This window comes from Oenanthe melanoleuca, chromosome 1, assembly GCF_029582105.1.
Source record: "Oenanthe melanoleuca isolate GR-GAL-2019-014 chromosome 1, OMel1.0, whole genome shotgun sequence".
NCBI classification, from domain to species: domain Eukaryota; kingdom Metazoa; phylum Chordata; class Aves; order Passeriformes; family Muscicapidae; genus Oenanthe; species Oenanthe melanoleuca.
Window position 1 is genome coordinate 20,525,439 of NC_079333.1, and position 25,378 is coordinate 20,550,816.

The following is a 25,378-nucleotide window of genomic DNA, read 5'->3' on the forward strand; positions in this document are numbered from 1 at the left end:
CTCTGGTTTGGAGTTCCTTTGGCTTCCTTTGCCTGTCTATCAGTGTCAGTGAACAAGCTTCTGCAGCTTCCCTAAACTTATCACATTTCCTCTCACTTACCTACATATCTCATCAACTGGCTCTCACAAAAATCCCTAATCACCTTCATGGTCTCTGAGAGTGACAGAGGGTTTGTTTGTGTGCAAATTAAAAAGCTGGTGTAAGTAATATCAATAAAGAACAAGGTTACAGCAAAGCAAAACCTATCATTTTTTTATTGGACAAGAGGGTATGCTTGTAAACGTGCTAACAATGCTTGGAATATGGAAACTGACTGGCAGACACCACTGTTTCACATGAAGCCTTGCAGCCTTAAATTGGCACATGGAGTCATCATGCCCTTGAGCCAGCACCACCAAAGCCACTGTTAACTTCACTGTTGAATTCATCAACCAAGAAACTGAACCCTAAATTCTGGCTTTTTCAAGAGTGAAGATCCTACTTCAGGTCTTCCTAAAACAGATCAATATTCCCTTTTGTTGGGCTGCAGCTGCACAAGTGCTGTGCAGTGTTGAAACATGGTCAGTTTATACTTCATAGGCAATAGGATCTGCAAATTGGAGGAACCTAAGTCACTAACTTTGTCTATTCTAAGCCAAGAACTTATTACCAAGGGAAGATGGATGTTGTACAGGCACCCATAGTGGAAAAAAATCCACCTGAAAATCAGACTCCTGAAGAATGTGATACCTATATTTACTGAGAGTGAGTGGCCTGACCACTCCTGGGTTTGCCCAGAGCAAAGTTCTTGGTTAGTTTTGTCATTAGAGCTTTTTAAGACAATATAAAAGAGACTCTCAGTAAAGCTGGGTTAGACTTCTGTTTTTATTGGTGGATCTGCTCTCCTTTTTATTGGATATTGATGTCTTCCTGTTGTAAATATCTGGAATTCTCCCGTGTGGGCAGACCTTTGTTGCAGTGGAGTTGTGCTGACAGCTGTTGACAGGTGATGCCAGATGCAGCCCATCAGACACCTACCAACAATGTTTTCTGCACACTTCCAGCTCTGAGAAGCTGGTAGGGGTCACTGGGTTGGTTCCAAGTACAAAGTAGAAGACAGGAAAGTCTAGTGTGTGTTGGGAAGTGTATAGTATGTTTCCACCTCATTCAGAGTGGCTGTGCTGGGAAGCCATTTATATAAAGCTGCTATGTGAAAGGAAATGGTACGTGTTTAGAATGGCTACATGTATATATAAAAAAGGCAACTGTGCATATGCCATAGATTTGTATATCATAAACGTGTATGTCATAAGCAAATTTAATTGGGGGCTACAACTCTCAGTGCAGCTTGAAGGAATTCACTGTTGCGAGCATGTGGGCTGGCAATTTATGTATTAGCTCCAGAGGGAAATAATTGTGTCTGCAGCAGACAGCTGATGAGTCTTGGTAACTTTTTGTGAGCCTAACTGACCTTCTTCTGTAATCATTAATCCTCATCCCACCCTGTCTGTCCCCAAGCTTTCCAAGTGAAGTGCACTCAATCTTTTTAAACATTTTGAAATGGGCAGTCATAGTCTGTCATCCTGCAGACAATAAATTTCCACTGACGATCCCTGCATGAAAGAGAGACAAGAGAAGTGTTAGTGAGCCAGAACTGAGGATGCTATACAAGTAAAAATAACTTTATACCAGGTATAATGGCAACAAAAACATCTGTCTGCCATTAACTACCTTTTATCTGTGTTTTTAAGAGTCAAAAGGACATTAAATATGTATGGTAGTTACAATTCCCTCACATTTCTTTACAAAATAAGAAAATCAACTCTCTGAATAAGTAGTCTCTGAGTATTCTTCAGAAGACAATGAATCCTGATGATGATCAGTCCTGAATTGACTTTTAATCAGTGACCAAGAGGAGAAGGATGATTCTGTCAAACCTTATTGTCATGTCCTATATTGTTCAGTAATGTGGAAAAAGTAAAAAGTATTTGGGTAATTTGCAAGCTATGTCTGAGGGAGTTTTCCATACAGCAAATTTCACTTTTTTTTTTTTTTTTTTTTTTTTTTTTTTTTTTTTTAATGTCTTTCACTACTAGGTCTTACAGTTAGTGTCCTTTATTAAAAGGCCTGAAAGAATTAACAGTAAGAGAAATGAAATTCACTTCTCATCCTTGATCAAATCACATGTAAGGAAGAGAAACGTTTACGAATTTAAGCAGAGTTTATGCTCTTTGCAGTTTGTGAGTGGTATTCTCTCTCAAGAGAGTGATAGGAAACCTAACAATTGTTAGTAAGAAGCCTGACTGGAGCAGTGGGATTCAACAGTGGAGGCCAGTGACTTAGTGTCCAATAGCCACAATAGGCTACAAAGTTAATTTCCACTTTTGCTTATTTTGCATTAAATTTTCCTTTGACAAATAGGTGTGAGTTCAGGGGATCAAATACTGTCCTGCTGTGAAGGGAATGTTGAATTTAGGCTGCTTGGCACTGGCTAACTTGAATTTAGATCCAAACTACAGTCCTGGCAGATGGCAGTTGTCATTTCTATTGATAATGGGTAGTCATCCAAGAGGTTTCTGGAGGCTTGAATTCTGCTAATAGTGATGTCCTAAAGCTGAGGCATGGGGTGATTCAATAGGAGCTTGTATTTTAAGACTCCTGCACCTAACTGGTGCCAGACTGCTGCTTCTGGAGAATGTGCTGAGACCCTGAGCCCAGATTTTGGTATTACCAAAATTGGTGTCATTGACTGGGTGACTCTGTCCTGGAATAAGACTAATTAAGCCCTGTAGGTATAGGTATAAAATGTCTCATTGCAGGTTTCCTTAACTGAGGTTTCTTAACTGGAAATTTTCCATGCTATTAAATTACAGATTTATACTTAGTGTTATCTGGAACTGGGTCTGTGTCATGCTCATCAGCAAGTATGATGTAACAGTTATATAGTGTTTGACTTTGGTTTTCTTTAGATCTTTCCTAGATGTTTTAAAATTGTAATTTCCTCATACAACTGTTACCAAAGGTTAATGAAATGCAAGATTCATTTTTAGGTTTATTTTAAGAATTCCTTATTTGGTCTATGTGCATGCTCTTCAAAGACAGCTATTACTCTTTTGGTCACTAAGTTACCAAGAGAGATAAAACACAAAGAGGACCCTTCTGTGGAAAACAGGATTATACTGGTCAAAGTTAAGGTCTACTAAGTTAGCACTCATTGTCAGAGAGACCTTTAGCTCAAAATCTTAGATGAAGCTTTTCTAAAATAGAAATTGTGAAATTAAAAGTCAAGCTCTTTAAAAGAAATGTATTTTAGTCACCTGACTTAATAACATGCTTTGAAATACAGGAACAGAATTATTTCTGAAGCTGTCACTTCAGTTTGGACTTGCAGACACCAGCATATATGCACATGGTTGACACATTTATGGCATATTACCTTTTTTTCCCCTGTTACTTGTGTTTGAACTCAAGCATATATACCCAGCTTCTCAAGATGCAGGCAACTACTTTGTACTATTGGTGCTCTGTGCTTAATTCAGTAGTTATCAAACTGTTTCAATTTGTAGATCCCTTACAAGTTTACCAATGGGGATGCAGATACCATCAGGAATTGCCTTATGAGGCATATTTTAGAATATATCTGAACTTGCCTTTTCAGATCCTTAACACCAGTCTGTAGGTGTCATCCCCTCCCAGTTGCTAAATTCATGCATTTTCCTTGGCTTTGGGAATCAATACTGAACTGTCACTTTTGCTTTCCAGCCGTCATATGCTGTCAGGTTTGAATTTTTGATGTATATAGAAATTTCTTTTATCTCTAAATATTGTTGAATAATCTGTTTGCAATTCAGTTAAAGAATTCTATGAATTCCTATTCATATTGAGTTTGACAAAATCCTCTTTCATTGGTCATATGAAACTTATTAGGGACCTTAAATACCCTATAATTTCACTCAGTTGAGCTTGGTGGGTGTCCAGCTTCTCTGGACATTTCAAACATGCTTTACTGGTCGAGTATCTGGCTGTCAGTTTATTTTTCAGTGATGATATCTGAGCAGTTAAGAAATAACAGGCTATCCAGACCACACAAATAAATGGAGAACAGTTTTGTGAAAGAAATGAGCTTATGACAATCTGCATGTGCTATTTTTATACTACATAGTGAAGGAGTGAAGGACAAGCCATGGTATCTTGTCCTCCCTGTCCAAGATACTCCTGCAGGTTGGCTTGTGAGTGTTCCAGTGGTGCTCTCTGGACTCAGGAGACTGATCCAACCAGATCACAGCCATGGAACAATGTTCCACCAGGAAGTCACACCATAATCCCTTGGCATGTTTCAGAGCTGAGGCTGAAGGTTTTATGCTGTTTGGTTTGTGGGTTTAATTTTGGAAGCTATTTTGCTGAGGGTTTGCAATGTGCATGAGTATGTGGGCACTTTCAGTTGTTTACAGCCTGCTTCACATAGCCCATGTCCTTCTCTGAAGTTTGATTGTATCAGCCTGTCTAACAAAAGATTCTGCCCTTCCCTGCAAATGTTCCCTTATTTATGTCCTTAGGTCATCCTGTCTGCATCAGTGTTATCACCACACTCCTGAATGGGCTCCCAGAGATACTTCAGACCTTTTCTAATTCTTTCCAGCTGCTTTTACTTTGCTTTATAGACAGTTGTTTTCTCCTTTTGACCTATTTAAAATGAGAGTGGAAAATGTAAATACTAACCACTTCTGAAGTCCTTTCTCCACAAACGAGCAGTTAAAATCTTTGATGATCAACAATAACTCTTTCATTCATTCCTGATACACAGGCATGGAAACTCACAGAGAGTGATTACAGAAGTGCTGGTGGGGATAACATAATTCTAAACTTTCTACATCCTTTGTCACAAGCATTACATGCTGTCTCAAATATCCTTGTTTCAACAGTGGACTCAGTGATGCAATGTCTTAGGGATTAGGAAGGGAAGATATGATTTCTGCAAGTTTACTGAAAGTCTAAAAATACTTATCTGTTTGAAGTGATTGGGAAAGCTTAAACTAAAATACCTTCAGAGGCTTTTTTTTTTTTTGCATCTTGTTAGTTCAAGAACATTGTCCATCATGGCCTAAATAGTGTGGACACAAGTTTAATGTGCTTGAAAATTAATTTAAAAATGTTCACATAGATAAGTGGGAATGTGCATTTTCCATACAGGCTGAGACTTAGAAGACCTTTTCCTGCTCCAATTCTGCCTCATGAGCTGCAAAGAACCATTAAGGATGACGAATTTTGCTGACTTTTGTGATTCATACTGCTCAGGAGGAGTGTTACAGCCTGAATCTGCATTCTGAACTGGTGTAGCAAGATATTTATTTCACTTCATTCTCTTGACAAGACAAATTGTTTCTGGTTCTGGAAGCTGAGGGGTAGAAAGTTCATTGGTCCAGAAAACTCTTCAAGTTTGCAATTCACAAAATACTTTCTCTGTAGCTTCAAACTGCTCCTATTGCAGGTGTATGACTGCCACCAGAGCAGAGACAGGACAAAGGTGTGCTGGTGGCTCCTTCCTCTTCTAGGCACTGTGTTCCTGTGGGGACCTGTCCTCCCGATGTACATTCCCATGGCGCTGCCTTTGCTCCTGAGCAGCTGCCCCACTGCCACCCTGTTCTGAAGGCTGCCTTCCACAGTCAGGGGCAGAAATCTGCTCAGAAGCATAGGCTACCTCAGCTGCTTTGTTTTCCAAGCTTGTCCTTGTGATTCCAGACCCGATGGAGTCTGGATTCCAGCTTCAGGGGAATGCACTGTCTGTGTTATTTCCCCCACCCTTTGCCACAACCATGAGGAACAAGGATTAAAGATAGCACTGGGGAATATTTAAGATGAAAAGCCCTAAATGGGGCTGTCCCTTATGATCTTGTAATTTCTTTACCTAAAGCAATAAAAGATAGTTTCGAGTCAAGTATCTGAAAGTTATTCTTCCACTTTTAGGAAGAATTTGCAGACATGGCTTCCATTTGGTAATAAACAGGATAATGTGTTTTAGCCAGGAAATTACAGTTATGGACCTGTAGCAGCTTTACAACATGTTGTCACTTCTGGAAAAGTCTCCTTATTTTAGGTAAACTTTTGGTTAAGGGATCTAAGGGTTAGTAAACTTTGGCAAGCTGAGAGTGTTACAGTGACAAAAGCACTTTGGCTGCTTTCACTGTTGTTAGACACAGCTTGAAATATTGATGTCTTTAAACTCCCACTTCTCTCTTCTCTCCCCCTTCTCATGTAGCCCATCTTGGCAGCACACCTTGCCTTGCTGTCTGTGTTGAACTTGATAACAAATCTTTAATATACTGGACTGAGGTGCCTAATAGAAGACATCAGCAAAGAAATAGCTCACGATTGATGTATTAGAGGGCAGCTTGAAAGAATCAAGACCCCTCTCCCACAATCAGGTTTCAGTGACTGCTTACTCTCTTTTTAAACCTGCTCTGTTAGGATCTCTGTAGACCTAGGCAGACAACAGTGTGGGATTTAGGTTAAACCCCAATTTTAAAACTTCGCAGTTGTGCATAGTAAAAAGGGAGAAACATTCTTTTCTAACTGAATGGAAAAATTGTGAATCCATTTGCATGACTACAACTTCACTAGACGTAGGGCTTCTCCCAAGAGGATTAGCAAATGCCAAGAAATGACCGGGTCTGATCAAGAAAATGTAGTTAAGTCATTTTCTGGAAAGGGATCAAGGTGCACGACACTGCCTGAATTCCTGGAGTGGCTTGAATCTGTTAGAATTGTGCTGAAATGGATTGGGCAGTTTAAAGCATTCAAATTGCAGTTTGTATCGTCTTAACTTTGCATGCTGGCAGATCCCCTGCTTCTCTGCACAGAAAAGTGGACCAAAATAGGTCCCTCATTTCCTGAAGGCACAGGGTGTTTTTACTGAGCTCGATGAAATATGCACCAGCTAGAGGCAGGTGAGAAACTACACTGAAGATCTGTTGTATTTTGTGAAGGTCAGATTCAGCCCAGTCTCCCACTGCTGTATTTTTCAGTGCTCAGATGGACATGGCAAATTATCCCCATCAGCATGCCCTGCTCCTCATACATCACTCTGGACAATGAATCATATGTACTGTGAACTTTTGTCCTCAGAATTACTAGTGTGATGCTGAGTACCACAGCAGATCGTGTGTAGACATGCACTGTTGGGGGGAAATAGAAAATACAGACTTTTAAAAATTTCTAGTGAAACAGATGAAAAGCAAACCTGTGCACAGCAGAGAAAGTTGTGGTTGCCCCGCGGATGTAATAGTCATAAGTGTACATCATCATGTCCATGTCTTCTCCATAGTGTCCTGGGTATTCTGTTGTTAACCTTTACATTAAGGAAAAAGAAGGTAATATAATTCACCATCTTATGGAAGAGTCCAGTTGAATGTCTACAACTCAATTAGTAGATTTCTCCTGCTTCTTTGGAAGTTCTTGTTTCTTAACAGCATCACAAGATACAGTCTCATGAGACTTGCTTCTATGCAGCCAATTCAGACAGCTATTTGAATAAAATTCAACAACTTTAGAACAGTTAAGAGCAAAGGGCAGTATTGGAATATATGTATATATATCTGCAGCTCTGGGATGAAAGCAATCTGAGCAAGAAGATAAACCTTGTCTACTACTTATGTCTTTATTTAAGGGATTTGCTCTTGTGAGTCTCTTTGGTTTGTGGCTGTAGACTGCAGTGAATGTTGCCAAGTCAAATCACTCTAAGCATTTATCTATTTATGAATTATATTAAATGAATGCAACAATTAATCCATTACTCTTTGTTGTTTCCTCTTTCTGCTTAATTTATAATGTAAAAATATGGGACTGGACAGTATTAGTGCAGTGTATTTTGTCTGAGAACCTCGAAGTGCTTCTTAAATTATTAACGAAATTATAATTGCTGCTTCCCTGGGAAATAGGCAAGTAATACCATAATTCATTTTACAGATAATGAGCAGGTTCAGGAAAGGGCTGGAAGCTTGACCAGTGCTTTCTGTCAACATTATATTTGAAGTCCGAACAGAAACCTGGCACTCCTTGTATTACACCATTTTAAGTGGGAGTTGCTACTGTAGTTGTCAGCTTCACTCTGAAACAGCAAAGAGAAGCATCAGGTTCCCTGTAAAGGAGATGCTGTCCCTGTGGAAACAAGTAGCCCAACTCCTGTTGAGACTAACAGGGTCAAGACACCCTTACAGAAATTCTGACAACCTTTTCCCAACTTGATCCAGCCCAGCAGCATTACTTGAATGATGCTTTAAGGTGATTCAAGCACTTTCCAGCCAGCACTCTTGCATGTTTACATTTTGTTGCATCAGTGGAGTTTAAGCACAGGCTTAAATATTTTACTCACTAGGAATATAGTTATTGGGATGGGTCTGAGTTTTAACGAGGTGCTCTGGGTATATTTGAAGCCCAAACCTGTAACTGTTGGGGAAATCAGAAGCAGAACTTTTATCTGAAAATGGAGGTACTCTGGGCTATTAAGTTGCTCTCAAGGTCATATTCAGCTTTTGAATATGAAAGACCATTCAGCTGGAACATCATTCCTAACAAATCATTTTTCCTTGACAAATGAAAAATGTGTCTGCATATGAACCTCAAGCATGACCTTATAAGAGCTTCAAGTCAGTCAACTTCTTTGAATAGCTTGTTCTTATGCTTCCTGTCCTTTGGCCATGACAGTCATCACACAGATTCTGAGTTATAGTACAAGGACATCCATCCCAGAGTGTGTTTGGGAAGCAGAAGATCAGGCCTGGTCAGTGTCTGTTGTCTCAGTTCTGACCAAGGACACATGGATGTGCAAAGCCCTTGTGGTACTCTGCTGTTGGTAAGGAATTACAGCAGTATTTCACAGGTCATGCAGACAGATACTGCAGACTAGGAGAAAGAGAACAAGCCACAAACACTGCCCACTCAGCCAGAGGAGAGTCCCCATATTTAGTGTACTAATTTGAAGCCTGAGTGCCTGCATCTTCAGAAAATCCAGAGTCATAGAAGGTTTTAAAAATTAAGACCAGCTATGGACCAGCAATTAATTTTGCATTCTCACATCAACTCCAGGTTTTGACACTTTGCTTAGCTATTATTATGAGAAACCACTAAGACGTGTGTTTTTATCTGTTCTACTAAATGTGTTTCATAACATCTGTTTGGCACTTAGCAAGGAAAATGTTCTGTAATCTTGACCAGCAGTATGTGCTGGGCAGATGAGACTGTGCACAACACAAGGTTAAAAAGCTGCTTTTTGCTCTTCTCAGAAACTGAACTGAGAGACAGTTCTTTGAACTTCTTTCATGAGCCTCTCAGTTGAAAAGAAAACCTGATGACAAACTTCTGAGTTGCTGTGGTCTGACAGACCTTTTGCAGAGGCATGCAGTGTTACTCTGCATTCTGTAAGTGCAGTGGGAGTCTTTGTTTAGCTTCCTTCTCTTTTCTTTCTGACTGCTGTCATCTTCCCCTCCCTCTCTATTAACTTCTCCACATTACCATACTGCCTCTTAAGGCTCCTCTGCTAAAAAAATGTTCAAAAAGCAAATCTATGCAATACCAAAAATAAATTATTTGGGGAGCTGAGCTGCTCTGAAGTGTGTCTTGCTTCATAGGCACATGCCTACTGACTCCTTTTGTTCTGGAGGGAAAAATCACAAATGGTGCCATGACAGCAGTGTTCAAGTTCACATGAGTCTGTGTGGTCTGTCTAATTCATTTCCCTTTGATGATTGCTGTACTCATTTCTGAAACTGTTCCCCTAAGTGCCTGCATTTCAAAGTTGTCTGGCTTGCACTATGTCCTTTAGAAGGAAATGCAATTGATTGTCCATTTAACAGGGCTTTGTGGTGTCTCCCATTCCTTTTCTATTATCTCCATTTTTTGAATCCTGAGGGTAATTCACACAAAATGAGTCTGCACTTAGAGATGCCCTAGTGTATAATGTGTAGGGACAATCAGCATGTGGTTTTCTCATCATGAAGGGGAGAAAAGTCATATAAGACAGCCATTGTGGGTCTTCCCAAAGTGGTCTGCCTGGCACAGGACAGTGGTTCCCTCAGGTTTTGCTGTAGCTTGGTCTGTACGCTTGTTATCAAGTACTTAACTGAAAATGTTAAATGTTTTACTCACAAATGCAAAGTGCAGATCAGCTTGTGAGCCACCTACCATGACCCTACAGATGCACAATTTATTCACAAACATGGTAGCATCTATAAGCCATGTGTGGCAATGCATGGTTTGTACCCAAGAGGAGTCAGGAAATGAGTGTGAGACACTCTTTGCCCTAGCTAGTGAGGATTTGCCTGCCCATGGATGTTTCATTTGGGAAAAGCCAACCACAGTTGCCTTCACAATACCCTGTAAGCACTTCTGGCATCAAACTCATAGCAAAGAGAATTGGGCTAGGGGAGCAGTGAGAAGCCTGGGAATTGCCAAGTGCCCAAAGTAGCTGCTGCTGTTTGGGGTGGGTGACAGGCGGCCCTAGGAAAGAGGCTGGCAAAGCAGCTGTGAGAAGACCTGTGTTATAGCAATTATGTTATAGCAATTGTGTTATAGCACACACACAGGTTTGGGGAAGGGCTTGTAGGGGAGAACAGAGTAATGTGAGACCCTCAACAAGTGGTAGTCTTTTCAATCTGTGTGATCTGTTTTCAAGAAAATGCAGAAAACAGGAACTCTGATTCAGCCTTTCAAATCTTCTGGACAGTAAGGTATGTATGATGTTTGGGCATAAGAGTCTTGAAGCACCAGTAGCATGGTCAAGAGAGGAGAAAGAAAGTAATTCTGTGTTAAAGACTGGGAAAAGAAGTCTTGTGATAAGGGGTGTAAGTAGTTTGGCCTGTGTGTGAGACAGCAGGAAAAGTTGACAGAAAAAGGTATTTTCACATTGGCATTTTTAGCTAGAATAGAGTTGATGTGGAACAGTTAATCTTTTCAGTGATTTACATTGCTCCAACCATTCACATGTTTTCCTAATGTATTTCAGTATAATCCTATAAATCTTGCTCAGGGTAGGATATGTATTGAAAAAAAGGAATTAAATCTTTACCAGGGTTACTGTTGTTTTTATTTTAATCTGAAAACAGCTGTGCTGTTTATTTTCCATGGTGAAGAATTGCTATGGTAGAGGTTAATAGAAAACACAGAGTTACACATGTAGCACTGAGAAGAATGTTTTTTATTAATCTACAGTGATCTGTGGCACTCTTTAAACAATTGACTTCAGAAATAGTTATTATGGGTCTATTATTTACCTATAAGAAGATCAAGTCACACTAATGGCCTTAGTATATACAGCATGTTGATTAAAGAAATAAATGAGAACTGTGGGTATGCCTTCCTTTCATATACCAAGCAGACAAAAAAAAAAAAAATTAATCTTTTAAAACATGACAGATAGTCAGTGGTAGAACAGTTTTTGGCTCCAATTGTGGAATAGACTTATTCCCTGACAGTAAGTACATAGTTTTGGAATATCTTACACTGTTCACTTCTTGTGCAACTACAGTGTTAACAAGATGAATGGCTTCTCTTTAACCTTCATTTCCCTCTTCGTCTCTGAACTCTTCCTCTAACAGCATGACAGCCAAAGGAAAGAGCTGTTCCATTTCAAGAGGAAAACCTAAGCTTTGACATAAACCTTCTGACATTTGAGGACAAGGAGTGTCCCCTGAATGGCCTTACTTTCAGATGTTGTTTACAAGTGCTTCAAGGGTATGTCTTTCCTAAAGGCGGAATTTTTTTCAAGGGCCATAAGCCCACAAGTTACATCCAATGAACATGAGAACTATAAGTCTCCTTAATCAATTTCAACTCTCCCTCCAGCTGGGAGATAGTGGTCATCTGCTTTTCAAAATTCTTCCTATGCTGAAAAGCCTGAGAAGGTCTTAGTAAACTGTCTAGAGAAATTCTGGCAACTGCTCTGAGTATAGATCCCAGATTGCCAGGCTGCCAGGGAACTGGAGGTGTCCTGGAGCTCCTCTAGAGATGAGAAGTTCTCTTGTGTGGCCACGTGGTGTGTTTTGGGATGGAGTTCAGGCTCCAGGCTCTGAGCCCATAGATTCACACAGGCACATCACTGCTCCTGTGTTCCCACTGTGTTGCTCTGCAAGCCACAAGCCCTCCCAAGGCTGAGGAGCCACAAGGGAGCAAAGTTCTCCCAGGCCTGCACAAGCTGATGTAATGCAGGTACAAGCAGCAGAGAGCTCAAGGCAACTTGTGCCTGTTGCTCAAGAAAGATACGTCCAAAATTACTTGGCCAGATTTCCAATGTCAGATCAAAGGTGTTTCTGCTAAAATGTCTCTGGAAGATGGCCCTGCAGATTGAACTGTTAGGTTGTGTTTGATGGGTAATACTCAAAAAAAAAAAAAAAAAAAAAAAAAAATTACCCTCCCCAACAGTTCAATACCTTTTAAAAAATGGAAAAAGGAGGCTGTGGAGTGGGAATTGGGTTGTCCAGAGCTGCATGTTTCCATGACATCTATCCTGAGTTTTCCTCTTGGATTTGTATCTCTGCTACTGGTTATCTCTGAGAAACCTGTACAGGATCACATAATTTTAAATGTCTTGTGTGGCAGGTTGAATCAGGAAAACAAATAAGTACTTTAAACTCCATAACTCTTGGAAAATTTAATTGCTGCCTGGACAGTGTCACCATGACAGAGAGCAGCCACAGCTCCAGACAGACCTTCTGGCATTTAAACTGCTCCTTGTTTGGAGAAGGGAAACAACCATAAACAGTCGGTGCAGACTTGGGGCTGCTCTGTGACATGTGTTTGCTTTTCAGAGTATGGAGCCAAGCTTTCATTTCCTGGCAAAGAGAAAAATCAGAGCTCTAATGGGACCACTTAGTGACACTGTCTCTGCATCTGATAGATTTGCACACGGTTTATTTTACTGTGGTAGCTTTCCCCAGCCAGGTAAAGGGAGCTTTCCTGCCTCCTGTGAGGAATGTTAATTGTTTTCAGTATGTTAAAAATGTGCAGAATCTGTGACAAGTCTTGGCATGATGAAGAACAAAACTAAGTATTTGTAAAAAAAATTACAAAGCAAGTGCAAAACTATGAGAAAACTATGAGACTGGAAAAGATTAGTAAGTATATTTTCAATATGAGCTTACTGCAGTGGTAAACTGGGAATCAGTGGCAAGAAGATGAGCTGTGAAACAGAACTACTGCATTCAAAGAGTAAGGGTATAAATGCTAATGAGTAAAGTCCTTCTGCTTGTATTTGACTTCAGTCATTCTGTTAAGCAAAGTAAAAGCAAAGTGTTGGTTTCAGTCAGCATGGTGGTATTATAAATTAGTATACCAATAAATACTAGGAGTTTCAAAAAACAGAGGGATTTTCTAGGTGTAAAAACCAGGGCAAATTCTATCAAATCAGTTGCATGGCTCATACATGAAAGAAAAACCTATCTTCATTCATTGTAGGGTCATCATACTTCAGAAGGAATCTAATCCTGAAGCAGAAGAGACAAGAGAAGTCATACTTAAGGATCAGCTGTTTTACTGCTTTTATATTTTCCAGAGAGGTCTGTATGGAGACAACTGGAGGAGGAAGGAATCAAATACTCAAGGTGAGAGCTAATTTGAAACAGAATTTTGTCACACTTCAGTTTTCTTAAAAATGCATTTCTGCCCACACCTGGTTTCATCCTTAATGATATATGGCACATTAAAAGTCAAGGCTGCTGAGAAACTCTACAGCGTGGATTTTCTTTGAATATGGATTTTCCTGTGTAATATATGATCCACAAAGTACCACCATCATTACATACTTTCCTGGTACTATTTTTCCACATAATCACACTAATAGAAGCCTTTGCATGAAAATAAATCTTTTTGACCATGAAATAGGAGTCAGCAGCATGTTGATTGCCATTTCTCCACAGTTACTTTATTTACAAGGAGTTTCTGGAACAGAGAAAATACTATTATAGTTTGGGGCAGAAACTGCAATAAATAATGATGCACTATATACACACATTTTTGTTGTGTCTTACATGCATATACAATGTGAAGTCTTACTCATGGAGCCCAGAACTACTTTGGAGTTTGTTTGAAAAACATATTCTTTCTGTCAAGTGCATCTTAACCAGTGCAAGACACAGACCAGAAGCGTGATGTGTGAACAAGGTCTTGTGGCAATAACTTGGAAATGCCAGTGAAAGGTTGTGATGAGATCTCCTGAGCTTAGGGCATGGGAAGTTTGGTTTCTGTACACTGTACACTGAAAGTTAACAATTCAGACAAGTCACATCTGTGACTTTAGAAGTAAAAGCGAGTCCAAAGTGTGGGGTTTCACAATACCCTGGTGAAGTTCATATTGGTAATATGTTACCATAACAACCTGTACTCATCCAGAGTACTACTACACTGCCTAGGAAGGGAAAGAGTAAACCAGAAAAGAAACCATTCCTAGCAGATGATAGAAAAGAGACCACTGTTTTGGAGAATAGACTTTATCTGCATGGTGTGGGTCCTCCAGTAAGAAAATGCTCCTGTGAGGGACCCCAGGATAACACTGGTGAAAAGGGACTTCAAAAAGTCTCTGCTACTGCTCCCTGCTCCAAACAGGGTCGACCACAAGGTCAGACCAGGCTTCTCAGCTTTTCTTTGGTTCAGTCTTGAAAGCCTCCAAGGAGCCTCTGTGGCCTCAGAGAAGAAGCAATTTTCTTTACATGCCACTGAGCTGGCAGTCCTGCCCTCAAGCATGTCAGCTGCACCCTCAAGTTTGGTGTCATATGCAGACTTGGCCAGCATGTGCTCTGTTGCCTCAATGAGGTCATTGATAGAGATATGAAGCAGGACAGACACCCAGGCAGGGTATCACCCTTTAACCACTTCCCTCTGACCCTGTTAAACCACCATATTTTAACACATCTAGTTGTCTGTTCATCCAGACCCTAACATCCTAATTTGGATAACTGTGTGTGAAAAGAGCTTAAATACACACACCTTGCTAACTCTAAAGGCAGAATGTTTTTTTAATGAACCCATAATCACAAACTATGCACCAGAAGCTTTTCACAAGCCAGGTGACACAGCTTCCCACCAGTTTTACAGCTCTCCCCTCCCAGAGGAATGTGAGCACGTGGGATTTCTACCCTGCTTAGAGAGAAAAATGCTTCACCTGCTTTTGAAATGCTGCCCTTTCTGCATGGAACTGCAGGTGAACTGCACAAGGCTTTCTTTCCCAAGGACAAAAATGGAGCATTGTCACTTTTGGAAATATAAGGGCAGTATAGATGTCTGTGTGTAGCTGAGATGAAAACTAAAGACTTTTTGAACCCCAAACATTTACATTAGGATTTGCCTTACTCTGAATGCCAATTTGCAAAGCAGAAACAAAACTGTTCCCAGTTGTCAAGACAACATCTGAGGGAAGCAGAAATGTCAACAATAACAAAAAGTCAGAGATTTCTGTTGTCTCTCTGAAAATATATGCAATATTAGAGGAGTACAAGAGACTGGAAGAACTGCTTGAAAGTCTGAGTGAGTTTCCCTCAGAGGGAAGAGCCTGGGCAGGTGTGTAAATAAACCCCCAGGTAGGGAATATCCATAGGCAATATCTGCTGGAAAAGGAGGCAGAGGAACGTTCAAAGAATGTTCAAAGACTGTTACAGAATTCCTGTAACTTAAAGACATTAAAAATAATAATAGCAAAAACATTTATTTTCCTCCTGGCTGGAAGGAGACTGAAGGATGAAAAGCAAGTTAGTGCTGTTGTGTTTGGCCAGTAGCCAGCCAGCCAAGTATGACCAACAGGCACATAAACAGTTCGTATGCATGTCAATGGGAAGCTTCCTTCAAAGCTGAGGTCTGGGAAAAAATATTCAAGCACAGGTTTACTTTTTTCTCCCCCTGCTTTTTTTATTTTTTTTTTTTATTTTTTTTTTTAAATGCAAGCAGGTTACTCTTTGTATCACTGAAAATAGCTAAATTGAAGATGAATGTAACCCTGGAGCATAAAATTATGAGTTCTCTTGGACAGAATGGATAAGAGCAATGTGAGATGCCTCTACACAGTCTGCTCCTGTCTTTGATTTTAATTTAGAGAAACAATACCTGCAGTGTGTTTTAGAGAAACTGGGAAGGTTGGGATGCATAGCTAAGTTTTCCACAGTCTCCATTAAGTTGCCAGCACCAATTGTGGTACTCTGCTAAGATGAGACCACCTTTTTCTTTTGGGTTTATGATCAGTAGTTCATTTTGACTTTGATCTCTAAACAGTTTTGAGAGAGGAAACATAACAATTTGCACTATTAACATTTTTTCTGAGGTAAGTGATATAAGTTCATTCTTGTAAGCTATTGTGGCATAAATGTGGAGCACAGAGATGCTCCTGCTTCAGTAAATGTGCTGGATTTATAGTGGGAAAATATCATTCCACTTTGGAGTTTCCAGCACAGCCAGGCTGATGCTTATCACCCAACCAGTTCCTTGAGCTAGGCTGATGCTTATCACCCAACCTGGTCATTGAGGGCCTGCTACTGCATTGAGCTGTTCACTATATCTGCACTCCCATTCTCTTCCCTTAGCCTCACATCCTTAAGGATCCTGTAGCAAAATTATGTGCTTAGCTTCATAAAGCACAGTTAACTCTTTTCCAGGCAAGGTTTCTGACAGGTCAGGCAGCAAAGACATTTCCAGGCCCTGTTGGGGAAAGAGGCTCAGAGGTTTTTGTCTGCCTGAACTCACCAGCAGGAGTAGGGGCATCTCCGGCTATAGCGGCAGCAGTAGAATTGCCACTCCCGGTCCAGCACCGAGGGAAAATACTGACTCTGGAAACCGGCCACCAGCCCGTTGTTGGAGCAGGTTTGGTACCTAATAATGGGGGGAAAGGAGAGAGGACACAAAGAAAACATGGTGTTAGATTCCTTGATAGTATCAAACATTTCTCAAAACAGTATTACCATTTTTGATATAGAGTGCAAGTTAAGGGTTTGGCTTTGTGCTGAGAAGCACTGTTTGCTCTTGCTGTGTGTAATTATTTTCTATGAGAAAGCAGCAGTAGTTAACTGATCTCTTAACATTTATGTTGCACTTAAAAGTGTTTAATCAGGCTAAAGTATTTAATCATTCTAGTATGCTAACCAGGAAAGAAGATTGTTCTGGTGTTGGTATTCATAACCGTTTACCAATCATGAGACTGACTTCAAAATAGTCCATTAATATTTTTGTCTTTGACTGTTGGTATTTGAGGATTTGGGCTTTCTTGAACTAACCTTTTTAACTACTTCTCTACCACACACACACAAAAAAAGAGCTTGAGAAGCTATTTTATAAAACAAATTAATTAACTTCTTTATTTTCTTTCACAACTATGTGTCTCTAGGGGAAGGGATTATTTATTAAAAACATTTAGGCTTATGATGAAATCATTATTTGAGAGCAATCACATAAGGAGAACTGCAATTCAGATGTTATGCAATTTCAAGACTCACATAAATTTTATGACTGGATTTTCAAAAGAAAAATCTGCTGCCTCATGCTTCCTGTGTGCTCGGTAATTCTATCATACGTGGGAATCACTGCCTTCAGGTAGAATAGACATGATCTCAAAGCATGCATGCCTCTATCTGCACACTCTACAAGACCTGAACGCTGATACCCAAAGTAATTCAAGTGGTAATCAGTGTGAATAGCTTGCTTCTTGGAGGCTGAAGACAAGGAGCTCTTGAAAACAGACAGGTCATTAGTTCAGCTATTTAGTGCTCATTCTCTCAAGCACCCTCCTGGACTCATTGTTTCCCTATCTTAAAATTAGAAGAATGCTGTTTCTTCCATCCTTTTCCTTTTCTTTCTTTTCCTTTCCTCAAGGAAAACCTGCAGCAAACTTTCTCTGCCATTTCGTAAAATCAATTACAATGATATATCCGAAAGACACTTCCAGAAATAACTGTATGATTAACAAATACCAAAATTCTCCCTGAGTTTCATTCAATGACCTCATGATTATTTTAACGACCTGAAGTTCCCAGAAGGGAGAACACATCATCTAGCAGAATTTGGTGTTTGGAAAATCATTCACTTGTGCACAGGGGTGTTAGTGCTTGCAAAAACAGTGTAAGGCTGAAGTGTCTGTATGCAAAAGCTGAAAAACTGATCAATTTTGACCAGTGCAGGGATGAATATCCTTCCCTAGTTTTCAGCATCCACTTTTGAGCCCAAGGGTCTCTTCTCTGTCTCTTCTGCTGTGTTCTGTTGCTTAGACAAGAGTATTTGCATTTGTTTATGTCCCTGTATCTCCCATGCTGATGGGGCCACACATACTTGTTGTGCTTTGTGAGACTCTTTCAAGGACCTCGAGTTCAGCCCTGATGGGGACTCTGAGTTGCCATGGCATCACACCAAGTATGGCAGTCTGGCTTTCTCTCAGAGGATTTCAGCAGGACTTTGATAGGAAGTTGTTCTGGTTTTTGGCACATAGGCCATGGGAACATATGGCTAAGACTCTGTGTAAACATATTGGATAGCTGCAGATGATTGGTGTTATTCTGATGGAAGAATAGTTGACACACAGCAACATGGGGATTGGTTGTACCTGTTGCAAGATGAACATTAAACTGTGTAAAACAGCAACAAACATGTGCCTCATCTTCCTTCTCTCTGCATTTGCAATGCACAAGTCCTCACACCCCTGGGAGATTTTCTAGCTCTTTTGCATAGATGCATAGTGGTCTCTCTCGGACCACTTTGTTTCTCCATTTCCTTTGCATTTCTGTCAGAAGCTCAACACTGCCCTGCAGTTTCCCATCCCCACCAATCATGCTCTGATATTCCTGCTCATTCTGGTCTTTGTGGGAGGTTCTTCCTTCTTGCCTCTTCCCACCTGCTCACATTCAGTCTGGGAAGTCCTGTCCTCTTTCCCACTGCCTTTGTCCTACAACAGTTTTTATTTTCTTGATACATTATTTTCTACTTATATTGTCCAGTTGGGATTGATTTTGAAAGAGATGTTGTTCATGGACACTTCTCTCTATAGTGAATTGAGAAACAAACCTAGCTAGCAAAACACTCATGTTTACATGCACTCATATTTGGGCACCAGATTTTAGGAAGGAGTGGTTATTTTTGATTCTGATTCTATCTTCTCATTATAAGTTTGATTAAAAAAATGTAATTGGTGTTGCCTTAAAAATTACTTTCTTAGATGTAAAGTTTACCTGGGCATAAGTAATGTTTTATAATTAGACTGCAGTTTTATTTAAACATAATTCAAAGTAAAATTCTAAATACACCTTAAAGTTCATGTCCACTTCTCTCTCATTGCCTCTGTCTCATACACAAGGTCCTATAATCTGTTATTCAAGCTCAGTATTAGGTTTAGGAGAAGAAAGATAATAGTGATGTTGAAGTACTTTTCTTTAGCTTTGAGATAACGTAAGATTCTTTGCTTTAATCTTTCTAGTTTTCAAGTAAAATCCAGATACTCCTTCAAAAATGAAGAGATGCTCTCAGAACTTGGACTGCTTATTTGTGAGCTCATATAAAGTATTTCCTTCTCTTTCCTTTTCCCATCTGGCCACTTTTCTACAAGCAAAAAGTGATTCTTTAAGAGAAGCAAACAACTCCTCCCCCCACACCTTCTCAGATAGTTGCTCTATGCACTAATCTCAAAACAACACTTAATATATCAGAATTTTTTCCCTCTCTGTTGAATTCACTACTCTTGTCACAGCAAATCCTGAAGCAAGTAGGGTGAATAAAAACTAATGATTCAGAAACTTTGATTTATAGCCAAGTCAAAACAATGCTTTTTTCACAAGACCCACTCTTTAACACTTTTACTATAAAGGGTAGTTCAGTATTCAGAGCTAATGTGACTGGGCTCTCCTCACTCCTGGAATCTGACATTGCTAAGAAGAGAGGAAAATGGCTCTTACAGAGTGAATGCAGCAGAACGTGAGAAACTGGCTGGGACTGTGTGGGATTAAACTTGGCAGTAGATGGGTTTTCTTCTTCTCTTTGGCTCAAGTTGTGAAGTGTGAAGCATTGCCTTTTGGATCTGGTACTGGGAGAACAGGAGGTAAGCTGGCTGGTAGCGGGGAGTGAGAAGATTGGTGGTGAAGATCAGGTGCTCCTGGATGGGACATTGACCTTGTCTTGAGTACAGGTATGGGAAATGACTCTAGTGTTCCATGTAAAGCCTTATTCTGGGAGAAGTTCTGTGTAATAACAGGGAAATGGTATCTGAGACTTTCCTGGCCTGCTGTGATTCCTGTGAAAAGCCTCTCCTCTGCCAAATCTTCTTCTGAGCTGGTTAATGAGTGTTGTACAGCTCAGCTCTGTCATGGCAAGCAATCAAAGCATGCATCCATGTTACAGATTTAATTCAGGTCAGAACTGCTTTTGTTCTTCACTGGTGTGCTTTTATCTGTGAGACCAAAGAAGATCTGGTATGAAATAAGCCCACCCAAAATGCATATGTGAATTTTGGATCCATGCATGACCTGTTTCACTCCACAGATTCTCTTAAATTGTGCCACATTATTTGTGAACATCAATAACAACCTCAGCAGCTAAGCATTGTCTGCCAGACTGAATACAAACATTGCTTACAACAATAGAATTGTTCTGAGCAATGTAATCAGTTTTGGTGACACTTCCTACTTATGCCTGCATCTTAATTTTGCTCTCCACCAAGCAAAACCCCAGAGTGTTTTGTCCCATCTAATGCTGGTGCTGTGTGTCATTCCATGTCCTTGTGGAGGGGAGACCCTACACTACTTTCCTGAGTTAGCTTTGTGGAGTGTCTTCTCCTCTGTGTAGTTGGATTAATTGCAAGATGAGAGCTAATTCAGTGGTCAGTTTGTTACAGGTGAATGGAAAGACACAGGAGGTTGAGGTCAGGCTCAGGACACTTGCAACTCTGGCACCCAGACAGAAGGAACAACTTTTATGTGTTTGATCAGGCCATGTCAGTCTCCAAGAGCAAATTCTTCAAGGAGTCTTCCCCATCTGTTGTGCACTGCTGAGACATGTTGTTATGACTTCCACATGCCAAAGGCAACCTCAGTAACATCTTCAGCAAGATTTCCTTTCATTCAGGGGGTGTTCATGGCTTGCTTTTTTCTGCCTGACCAAGTGAAGGAAAGGCCATTTTCACCCTGTTGATTTCTTCTTGACATTAGCTGATGAGCCTCCTTTTCTACAGAAACATTCCTCTTCTCCTCAGATGCTCCCACTGGACTCAGTCCATTGCAGCTGTGCTAAATGGACTTGTAACACTAGTCCTTTAACACAAACTTAAGGCTCTGAAGAGAATTAACTTGTTTGTGTAGACAGTACAAATGGGAACATTTTCAAAGAGCAGCTGGATTATTTGGTTTGGGTAATACAGCCTCAGATTTGAAATTTGGGATTGGTCAGGGATTGGGAGCAAAACTAGTTCCTACTGATATAGCAAGGTGTGGTGCCAGAGCCTGAACAGGAGGATCCTTTGCTCAGTAGTCTGTCTGCCCACCTAGTTTGTGGGCAAAGAATGGGAGTGGGGAGGGAAAATCTAGTAGTGTGGTTTTTTTTTCCAAGTCCCATCAAAACACTTTCTCAGAAATCTAAACAAGGAAAAGAGGCAGTAAACATGGAGTAAATAGCTCTTGGCTGAAAATGCTTCTCCTTTTCGCTTTACAGCTAACTGGGAGTGTATTGAAGACGTAGCATGGTTTCATCTGTATCATGTGGTGTAAACTGAACTTAATTTCCTGGAGGGAAGAGATGCTTGTCTTCATTTGCAAGCTTTTGGTCCTTTGTTTGTGTGAACCCTGTCTTTTGGTGTTATAGTTTTCAGGCAAGAAAACAAATTTTTTCTTAAAACCCTTGTTCAGAGACTGGCCTGTAAAGACAACTCTGTAGCATTCAACAAAGCAGTGAAGAACAATCTCAATCACTCAGACCTTAGGTGGTGAAATATTTAAGCAAGGTAAAAGTTTGTCCAGTACAAATGGAGATAAGTACATAAAATTTGTGCTTCCTGAAAAGACAGGATTCTTTGAGAAGCTGCAGCATAAAATTTAATAGGACTTCAGAATTAGAGCATGCTCTGGAGACTTTTCCCTACTCCAGACATGAGTATTTCCAAATTATCCAGGAACTGGTTCTTGCCCCTCTTGCTCTCTCTGTTAAATATCATCTTGGTTAGCAGATAGTTAACCTTAATTTGAAGGAGTAAAGTGTTGAAACAGATTCAGCAAAGCCTTTGTACATGTACTTAACTTTAAACATTTTCACAGATTAATGAGGCTGAGAAGGTATTCCTGATCATCTGATCCAACCTATTGCCTCAATTTCCCCTTTGAGTCTTGCAACAGGTTCACAAGCTTTTTATGTCCTTTTAGCAAAACACAAATGCACATAATCTCTTCAGAAGTGTATGGACATATGTGATTATTTTCAGCAGTGCATTTATGCAGTGAAGAACCATAGTTAGATATATTCTGAAATGCCACTAGGTAATTCTAGGTAGCTGTCAGAGAGGACTGGTCTTCATGAGTCTGCTTGTGACCATGAGAGATGGGGTGCCCCCTGGTCTCTCCATTGATCCTGGAAGGAGACAAAGGTTATAAACTAAACACTATTAGGCATTAGATGCCTAATGTGGATCCATGTCATTGTCTTCTTTCTGTTGAAGAGTTTTTTCATACCTGAAAGATTCGAGGTTTTATGGTTTGATTGTCTAAATCTGTATAATCCCTAGTGTTAGTGAAGGATGTAAACTTACCAGGAAGCTCTGCCAATTATTCCCTCTTACTCCCAACTCTCTTGTCCCTATGGTCCCCCATCCATTTCTGTCATTTTGCCCCAAATACTAAAGGCCAAAGAAAATAATGAGTTGGAGTCACTTTCTTCTCTCTTTTATATTAGCTCTGCATTTTCTCTCTTTAGCTTTTTCTTTGTTTATTACCTTTTCTAAAGAAACCTCTCTTGAGTTTGTCTCTACTGTGCAGGTGCACAGCTGTCAGGAATGGTAATTTGAAAATCACCATTTGAAATTTGAAATGCCATAAGCATAATTTGTCAAAGGTTATTTTTTGGTGTTTCTGCCAGACTAGATTTTCTGACTAAGAAGGGAATTCGGAGAAGAGCTGTGGGTATGATCAGTGCTTGCTTAGGAGTGCTGGAATATAAAACCTCCAGAGGAGAACTAGAAGAATGAAGGTGTGTTCTACCTGAAAGCAAAAGCATGGGTGAAGGTGTGTGGGTGAGGGAAAGACATAGCTGCTGCCTATTATTAAGTAGGAGGTAAGGGAGGGAGGGAGGGAGGGGGGGAGGAGGAAGGAAGGAAGGAAGGAAGGAAGGAAGGAAGGAAGGAAGGAAGGAAGGAAGGAAGGAAGGAAGGAAGGAAGGAAGGAAGGAAGGAAGGAAGGAAGGAAGGAAGGAAGGAAGGAAGGAAGGAAGGAAGGAAGGAAGGAAGGAAGGAAGGAAGGAAATTGATCTATGTAGAGTAGGCAGAGAGATGTAAGGATATTGGGCTGGAAAGGTGAGCTAGTGAAGAAATACTGAAATAACTCCAAAAACTAGTAAAGGGAGACAAACAGAGATAAGCAAGAGAGAGGTTGCATTAAAGAGAGGTTGAAGAAGAAATACATTTGGAGAAAATATAGGTTTTGCTCTACGAAAAAAGAAGGCAACAAAGAGGACAAAGTGAAAAGATTTTTTAAGAGGTGAAGGAAACGATTCAGGTAATACATTGTGGCCATAGTCATGCTGAGCACACAGAGCATGGTGATGAATGGTTACATAGCAGAAGAAAATGTTCTGTATAGATTTATACAGTATCCTGTTTGTAAGAAGTGAACTTGAGCAATTGCAGCCAGAGATTCTTAGAAAGAGAATGATAAGTTTATTTTGAACAAATAAATGTCTCATTCGAAATTATTATGCAATAAGTACAAATTGCACCAATGTATAAAAAATGAAGAAGTCATCCAGGATTATCACAATATGTTCTTTTTGCCTGTTTTGCAGCTCTCCCCCTTTTTTTCAATTCTTATTCCAAAGTTAAACATAAGGTCAATCATTTTTTCCCTTAACAATTGCATCAGCCATAGGCATGTGTCACGTGGTAAATGAAAGAGTACGAATAATTCAGAACAAAATTTTGAGTCATTTACAAAGCAGAAATTTCACATTTCATTGCTAACCTATTCCCATATAGCAAAATTCAAAAAATCTCATTGCAATTTCTGGGACAAAAATACTCATCCCTGTATGCATTTCATTCTGTCCAAAGAACCTTCAATCCCAGAGTTGTCCAAAACTCTGTTTCCAATTTCATGAAAAAAAACCCAGAAAATAATTAAATACTGGGTATTCTGCCCAAATAAAAAAACAATATACTTATTTCCAGAAATTATTGTGGCTGTATAATGTGATCACCTTTGCCTCCAAGGCTGATGGAAAATGTAAGATTTAGTTAAGCAAACTGACAGTATTAGTGAAATAACATGATCTTCTGCTACCACCATGCAGAAATATATGCCACCATCATTGCTTGTTAGTGTGGATTTTTGGCTCCTGTAATAACAGCTCAACTAGAAAACAGCATTTGTCTGTGCCTAAGCCAAAGAGCTTAGCAATAAAAACATAAATCAAAGAGCCAGTGCAATACAGAGATTATTTTTCTAGTGATAAGAGCATGAGGATGGAGCGAGGAGTTTTGCAATTTGTTTCCCAGTTTAGTCACTGATTCAATGTGCCTTTTCAAGAGGGGCTTTGTGCTCTCCTCACCTAAGTGCTTGCCTCATTTTCCTTATCTTTGAAACAACAGCAAGTCCAAACCCCTTCACATCTGAGGTTGTGAATGACCAAAGGACACTGACACCCTCCAGCAAGAAACTGCTACAGAGAAGACAAGTGTGATGCTGCTCAGCTCCCATGCATTGCGATTAGTGACAGCGGAGGCAGCAAAGCCGGCTGGTTATCACGGCATTCATACGCATTGGCATTGCTCTGACCGCAGCATTAGGACCCGCGTTCCGCAGGGGCTGCCAGGGCTGTGCCCCCAGGGATGGTTGGGGTTATCCTACCATTCGGTTCCTGCCCTGTTGATCTCCTCCCACCAGCACTCTGTCGGCTCACCGAGGCTCTGGGATGCTGGCATGCAGGCATAGTTCCACAGTCTGTCAGAGCCTTCCTTCTTGCTGAAGACACTTCTGACGGCCACGATCACCTGCCCATGTGGGCACTGAAAGTTGAAACCTTGCCGGTACACATTGACCCATTCGTCATTATCTCCATAGTTATAGGGACCGTAGTAGTAGTCACTGTACTGGCCCCATGCCACAGTCACCAGAGGCAGCAAGGCACAGAGAAGGAAAATGTCCATCCTGAAGATGTTCCTGGCTTAGAAGTGCCCCTCTGGTTTGTTGGGCTGGCCCTTTT

The 25,378-nt window shown here is 40.3% G+C and overlaps 1 protein-coding gene across 1 annotated transcript; it reads right to left on the reverse strand.

Annotated features, from left to right (window-relative positions):
- Positions 1-226: 226 nt before the first annotated feature.
- DPT (dermatopontin) lies at positions 227-25,378 on the reverse strand. Its single transcript, XM_056489810.1, has 4 exons — positions 25,024-25,378; positions 16,694-16,819; positions 7,218-7,325; positions 227-1,593 (listed from the first exon to the last, which is right to left on the reverse strand). The coding sequence occupies exons 1-4, from the start codon at positions 25,320-25,322 to the stop codon at positions 1,527-1,529; spliced, it is 600 nt and encodes a 199-aa protein (XP_056345785.1). The 5' UTR covers positions 25,323-25,378; the 3' UTR covers positions 227-1,526.

Coding starts and splice junctions, on each gene's coding strand:
- DPT (XM_056489810.1), bottom strand. CDS start 25,322: ATGGACATTTTCCTTCTCTGTGCCTTGCTGCCTCTGGTGACTGTGGCA. Junction 7,326..16,693: donor AGATGCCCCTACTCCTGCTG/GTGAGTTCAGGC, acceptor CTTAATGTAAAG/GTTAACAACAGAATACCCAG. Junction 1,594..7,217: donor ACTTTCTCTGCTGTGCACAG/GTTTGCTTTTCA, acceptor TCTTTCATGCAG/GGATCGTCAGTGGAAATTTA.